The 7,453-nt window shown below is 35.9% G+C and overlaps 1 protein-coding gene across 1 annotated transcript; it reads left to right on the top strand.

Moving 5' to 3' along the window:
• The first annotated feature begins 3,636 nt into the window (after positions 1-3,636).
• Positions 3,637-6,103, top strand: LOC110714806 (methyl-CpG-binding domain protein 4-like protein). The gene is made up of 3 exons (XM_021893357.1): positions 3,637-4,221; positions 5,507-5,703; positions 5,832-6,103. The coding sequence occupies exons 1-3, from the start codon at positions 3,637-3,639 to the stop codon at positions 5,956-5,958; spliced, it is 909 nt and encodes a 302-aa protein (XP_021749049.1). The 3' UTR covers positions 5,959-6,103.
• Positions 6,104-7,453: the final 1,350 nt, after the last annotated feature.

Below are 7,453 nucleotides of genomic sequence, written 5' to 3'. Positions count from 1 at the left end.
CTCTAAAAGCTAGAAGCTTATTCTCTCTTTATTCTTTTTCTAACCTTCCCTCTTACAAAATTCGACATACATTAGTTCTAGACACACCTAGCCAAGTTCGAAGTTGCAAAGGTTGATAATTTCTGAGGGTTTGGTCCCAAATCCCTATTTCAATTATTTAATTTAATTGTTTGTTTATTATTTTCCTTGAAGTTACTAACGTGTGTATTTTGTTATAAGAAAGAGATACGAGACATCCAAGTAAGTAATTTAATTGTTATTATTTTGATATAGAAATCATACTTTAATTATTTTGATTCCTAGTATCATGTTAGGAATTTAGGATGTCTTTATGATTCCTACTATCATGTTTAAGGTAATAACTAAGATTTCTAATATCATGCATGTTTCTATGATGCTTCCTATTCTTTCTTATACCATGTTAGTACCATGTTAGTATCATGTTAGGGATAAAGCTTTAATTTTTATTGTTTAGTGACATGCTAGGGTTTGTTATTAATCTTGTTAGTATCATGCCTAGGATCTTGCTAATATTATTATTGCTTTGAGATTGAGATTATTATTATTATTAATATGATGATGATGATTGTTGTCAATTTATTATTGTTGCTTGATATATTATTGTTTTTATTGCTTGATCACCTTTTATGCGTGTTTAAAGGGAATTTGTACTTGTAATCACGCTTAATAAGATAATTAATAATCTTGTTCAGGTTAATATGATTATAATTCAAGTGATCGCCAATAATAGATTTGTTTGTGCATTAATATTCAATTAACATAGATTAAACAGGTTTAGGGTTAATCTATTGATTGTATGTTAGTCGGAAAGCGCACATGAATACGAGAAGAATAAAGTAGAGACCTATTTTTAGGGCAGGTTCAATCTCTTTTAGGTTGGATTTGTACCTTATCCCCGAATATCCAGTCATGGTTCCAAACCTATGGAGTTAGCGATCTCATGGATCGTGAAGGGGTGTAACCTTCACTCTGTGAACGGTTTACAAGTTCCTAAAACTTGTTGGCGACTCTTTTACTCTAGCTTCCTTCCCTTTGGACGCCACCATGCTTAAGTGTATGATCACAGTGGGGCTCAAGTGTGGGATGCTTGAAATATTCCCTATAGTATGTTATTTTTTTATTATTATAGTTCTTTATTATTTATGTTATTTTTATTATTAATTTAATTGAAGCAGCGAATGATTAGTCACAGGTCGTGTCGTGCCTGCCTGCCTGGCGTGCCACATGCCGTGTTTGGCCGTGCCATGTGTCGTGCTCACGAGCTGTCGCGGGCCAAAGTACCGTGCCGCCCGCGGGTTCATGCCGTGCCCGTGCCGAATTGTCGAAATCTTGTTCATCACGGCATGGCCCACGGCCCACTCCTCGGTCAATGTGTCGTGCCGTGCCATTTCCGTGTCGGGCCCGTGCCGCCCACGGGCCGGCCCGACTATGCCCTTCTATAACCTTCACATATCATGCAACTAGAAGCATTGCATTTGCTTGAGTTTGTTACAAAAAAATTGAGGTTGCAACACTCCCATGCGCTGCCCACATTAGAGTAGCCATGGTGCGCAATTCATTTGCCTTCAACTTCTTAGTCAACCAAACCCAACGATTAGAGAAAGAAGAAGATGGGATATCACCTGTATTCCAAGATATTACACAGTGGCTCCATTTGTCTGCTACTGCATTGCATTCAAAGAGAGAGTGAAGGATAAATTCGTTGGGCGCACCACACACAGGACACACCATATCAGGAACAATATGCCGGTAGTGTAATCTCTCTTTAACTGCGAGATTCCGTTTATTTGCACTCCTAAGGAAGTGACTTTGGAAGGGCATTAATCCCCTAAATTGAGCACCTGAGTAGTGTGTCAATCCCTTACTACCTGAGGACCCTGATTAGATGCATTCCCATCTTTAATAGCCAATATTCATTTATAACAGTATATATCCCATTTTTTGTGAACCTCCAAAATTGGGTATCACGTGGCCATCTCATAGAAAAAGGAGTGTTTAGAATTAAATTGCACACATTTACTAGAACATATTTCAGATTGCTTCATTTTATTTTATTTTAAGAATGTATGAAATCTTTAATCATTACGAGTATTATATATGCTTAAATTTTGGAATAATTTTTGTTATGCTTAGGAAAATATTTAGAATCAATCAAATCAATAAAATTTATTAAAATTTGTTAAGAATAAACTAACATTTGCGTTTAGCTCAAAATAAGTTAGTTCGTAAGGTTTTTTTTAATAACTTTTTTTTGAGTAGAACCGTAGAGGTTTTTATAAATAGTGGGTAGAGGTTTTTATTTTGTTTTTGTTGGCGTGAGTCGTGACAACAGTTGCATCACTTGAATGCAATGCACCACGGTCCACAGAATTGTGGAATATATATTTTTTTGGCCATATGCCCATATATTATTATATGCTTCATCCGTTTCCTTTTAGTTGACACGATTTTAAATAACGTTTACCAATACACAACTTCAATCGTTAATATCTTTAATTAACGAATAACAAAAATTATAAAAAATTGATAATTAATATGTGAAAATATATCTCACGACGAATCTAACAAAATTCCATATGATTGTAATTTTCATTACGTATAAATCACAAAATACGGTCAAAGAGAGAGGTGTGAATAATACTAAAGTCAAAATATACTACGTAGTTGACGTCGCATGTGAATGTGATCCGCCAAAACTAGAGCACTCTCCCACTCTCCCAGAAAGAAATTTTGAGTCCGAAAACCTAATTACATTACTCTCGGAAATTGATGTCGAATTAATGAAAATTGAAACCCTAATTATCTTTAGTCGGAAATGGAGGAAGGAGAGAGATTGATTCCTATAGACAGCGAAAGCATCAGAATTTGAAATTGAATGGCGTACCAACAAAATAAGGTACCTCCTGATACTCTTAATGTTGTGAATAATAATCCTATCATCGTATTAGGGTTAAGTGCATCGTCTAATTATAAATTTAGAGGTGATAGAATTATTGAGGGAAGGAGAGAATTATTGAGGGAAAATGATGGGAATGGAATTGTTGAGCAAAATGGCCAGGTTGTTGCTGGGAATTTGTTAGAGGGTAGGAGGAACAGAGTAGTTTCCCCTTTTTTTGTCAATCAAAAGGAAAACAAAAGGAAGCGGAACACGAGACTACGGAATGATCATGTTGTTGGGTCGGAGAGGAATAGGGAAAGGGAGTTGCTTGTCAGTTTAATGAATGAGAATGAGAATGAGAAAAGAGTTGTTTCTCCATATTTTGTGAAAAAGGGAAACAAGGAAATTCTGAATGTGCTAGTAAAGAGGGAAGATGGTGGTGATTGTTATGTTAGGGGGGAAATGAGGACAGGAATTCGCTGGGAGGGCTTTCATTGGATCTTAAAACAAAGAATCAAGTCCTTGAGGAGAAATTAAAGGGAAGGGATCTCTTAGAAATTATCAACAATGAGGACGAGAAGAAGAATGATAGTAAGGAAGAGAATAAAAGGAAAAGGAAGAAAAAAGTCCAAAATGATCAATTCTATGACGAAATTGGGACTAATGTCACGTTACCAAAAGTAAGGAAGTAAAACAAGAAAACTTGTGAGAAATTGGAAACAGGAAACAAAGTTAAAATGCTGAGGAAGAGCAACAAACTTGAATGTCGCATGGAGAAGAATAATGCTGGCAACATTTCCAAAAAAGCAAAAAAGAAATGTGACTCAGCAGCTGGCCAGGAGAATGACCTTGATCCCTTGTCACTGAGGTCTATACATGATAACCAAAACTGTTCAAAAGCTTTGGCATCCAAGGTGATCTCTCCATACTTTAGAAAGGTGTCAAAGGAAAATGAATTTGATGGTGAAAGAGACAAGGCTGACTGTAGAAATAAGAAAAAGAGAAGGGTTGACAAGACTATGTACGTTGAATTTGAAGGGTTACTTTCCAAATATGCTTACCCAGGGGACAGTTACTTGAATAGGGAAGAGGAAATTGGGATTAAGGAAGAAGACGGTAGTGCTGTAAAAGGTAAACAGCAATGTGGAAGCAGGACTCTTAGTGCTGCCGAGAAGCGATCTGATGCTTACCAAAGAAAAGCACCAGACTGTGCCTGGAGGCCACCCTGCTCTCCTTACAATCTTCTGCAAGAGCAGCATGCCGATGATCCCTGGAGAGTGTTAGTGATTTGTATGCTTTTAAATATCACTTCTGGACCCCAGGTACGTTTTTATGATGTGCGTTAAGTACTAAAATAACTTATTTTTTATTTTAGCCCTCAACATAAACATTATTTTCTTAAACTGCCATGCTTATGCTGCTGTTTGAGCATTTATTGTGTCTCATGTTTAAAACAATTGAGTAACATTGGAGATGATTATGGAAGTACTACGTTCTATGAAATTTTTGAAATGACTTTAGATTAAGGCATAAGTTATCTCTAGTTTCTAACGACGGAAGTACGACGATCTATGAAATTTTTGAAATGACTTTAGATTAAGGCATAAGTTATCTCTAGTTTCTAAGTTTTGCTTCCTCTCTGTCCACATTATATTAAACTTTTTTTCTTGATGAGTTTCTCTTGAAAAGGAGTCATATCTACACTTGATATGTTGAAGTTGCTTTCATTATTCAGGATTACATCCTGGTGCTTTGCAAAGTGCTTGATGAATACAAATGTTGCTTCTGGGTTTCTGAGTTTTTTACGTGTCATTTCAGATAATGTAGTGTTTTATCCTTAGCAACTTTGTATGTATTGGGTATATTAGTTGAGGAAGAAGCCTATAGATAATTACCCGTAGTTCATACCTTGTGATTATTTAGTCAGCTTTGTTGTTGGGAAATGGGAGATGTTTGGTCCTTGCTTTTGCTGGATGATCAATTTGAGCTGAGTCCTAGAGTATATAATATGAAGCTGTTATTTAAAGCCTTTATCTCATACAATTTTTTTATTTTTCATTTTTTTCGTAAATTTTGAAGTATATGGCATTTATTATCCAAGGGATATTTCTCATAGAAAGATACCATAAATTGCTTCACGTTTTCGTAAGAGCTTGCATTTTCTGTGTCCTCTTCCCTACTTATTTACCTGTGTGACACCCCTTTTGGTGTCTTTCTATTTTAATCCTTTGTTGCTTATTACTTTGTAGTAACACTGTACTTATTGCAATTTATAAATTGTCGATTGTCTTGTAATGTAACATGGCTTGTCCAAGTCGCTGAGCTTAATAGATGAGGTTATGTAACGAGTATTTAACAGTTATTAAAGTTTTGCTTTCTTTTCTTCCTCTCATGCTCATTTGTGTCTGTTTGTGCTTGTGCGCATGTGTATCCTTTGGAGGGAATTTCTTTGGTGAAATACTGCATATAATTTGGTCATGATTTCTTGTGTGGATTAATTGATACTTGAATTCATTTTGAGGATCCAACTCATCCAAGATTGATTGTAAACATTTTTTTGCGGGTTTTTTTTTTTTTTTTTTTTTTTTTTTTTTTTTTTTTGTGTAGGTCAAGAAAGTTTTGTCACACTTTTTTGATGTGTGCCCCAATGCTGAAGCTGCTATTGTCACTGATGTCACTAGAATTGCAAGTATGATACAAAGTTTGGGGTTGCATAGAAAGAGAGCAGCAATGATTCAACAATTATCTAGGGAGTATTTATCTGATGATTGGACACATGTGACTCAGCTGCATGGGATTGGAAAGTGAGTGAAACTGATGCTTCCTTGGTACTGTTAGAAAGACCTGCAAAGTTATTGACTTATTGTTATCCTCCTAAGATGTCCATAACATTCACCCACAATAGGTAACTGGTTTGCATTTCATTGTACAGGTATGCTGCTGATGCATATGCAATTTTTTGTTCTGGCAATTGGCGCCAAGTAACCCCAAATGACCATATGTTAAATTATTATTGGAAATTTCTTCAAAAGCGAGGCCTCAAAGAAGTTGCTTTGTAAGTCATTAAGTGGCTATATAAGATTTAGTACTTGATTGTAAGCCAGTCCAACTTCTGGAGTTTGGTGTACATATTTATCACTTCAGGGTACAAGTTGTAGAAACTCTGGTGTATATAACTAATATAAGTGTAATTCTACTGTAGTAGCTTGTAGATTGGTAAGAGCAGAGTGTTTAGTATTCTTAACCTATTTTATTACAGAGATGCTTTAAAACTACTGGAATTTGCTCACTGAACGTTCAAGTCTGTTGTCACTTATGGTCCTTGTGGCTCTGGTGAAAGTTTTGAGGGCAGGAAATTTAACAGTGAAATTTACAAATAATTACTGTAATGATGAAATTTGTGAACTTTGGTAGAGATTTAATTGAGGTGATCTTAAAGATTTACTCTGTAACTCATACTTTGTTTAAGGTTACAATTTACGTGATCTAACCATTTTAATTTCCTTAAACCTATTATATTTATTATTACTGTATTATATGATTAGGCGCTAAGTTATTGGTCGAACTGCTAGAGTACTATATTTCTTCCTCAGTTGCATGGATTGGGACCACTAGGCGGGATGTTGAACCCAATGAAAGGAGCTTTGTAGAAGAGTTGATGCCCTAAGATTGCGCTGGATTGGGGATGGAGTATTCTATAAATACGACCTTTGTCTTCTGAATTATTTAAGAAAAAGATTAAGCCGTAACATGGAGTAACAACAGCTCTAAACGCATGTGCCTTCCATGCCCCATAAAGATTCGATCAGTTCTTGAAGTTATTCCACCCCTTGAATCGGGGTACGGAGTTGGAAGGTAGCTATGTTACCCTTAGAGTAGCTGCGTTACCCTTGGAGAACAATCTTTGATGGGAACCAATAAGCTTCTAGGGCAGTCGTTAAAGTAAAAACTTGTTATAATTTACAATTGAGTGTCATTTTCCCGCTAAATCTATTGCTCCGAATTTTTATGGTTACAAGAGTTATATCTAGTTGCTGATGAGGAAAGTAATACCTAATACCTCAGGATTCATCTAGGCTTGGCTTGTCAAATAAAAATGGGGAGGGGGGAACGAAAGTATGTAGTTTAGTAGTTACTGCGTATACAGCAAAGATCCATTTCATTAAAAAGTGACAAAATAGTTTGAGAAAACTATGAACAGATTAGACAATTAGGAGAGACAAAGAAGAGGATTATGCCTTAAATTTGCTAATGATGGGAGCATTGCTAGAAGTAACAACATACAGTAAAAACTAATTAGCCTGAATATAACAACATAGGGAAGAATTCAATGCAAAAGCAAAAAAAGAAAGACATGAATTACCAGTGGGTGAAGTTGAATTGTCCATGTCTTGAAAAGAGCGAGTTGGTGTTTGCAAGCAAGTTATAGAGAAAACCAGAATCAGAGAAAGAAAGAAAGAAAGAAAAGAAGGAAAGAAAGGGAAGTGGTAGGAACTTACAAGACACTTTTACCTCCACCAACAAACAAGCAAGGGAGGGAACAATAGGTGTGGG

This window comes from Chenopodium quinoa, unplaced genomic scaffold, assembly GCF_001683475.1.
Source record: "Chenopodium quinoa cultivar QQ74 unplaced genomic scaffold, ASM168347v1, whole genome shotgun sequence".
Lineage (NCBI taxonomy): Eukaryota > Viridiplantae > Streptophyta > Magnoliopsida > Caryophyllales > Amaranthaceae > Chenopodium > Chenopodium quinoa.
This window is presented reverse-complemented; position numbering and strand designations above follow the sequence as displayed.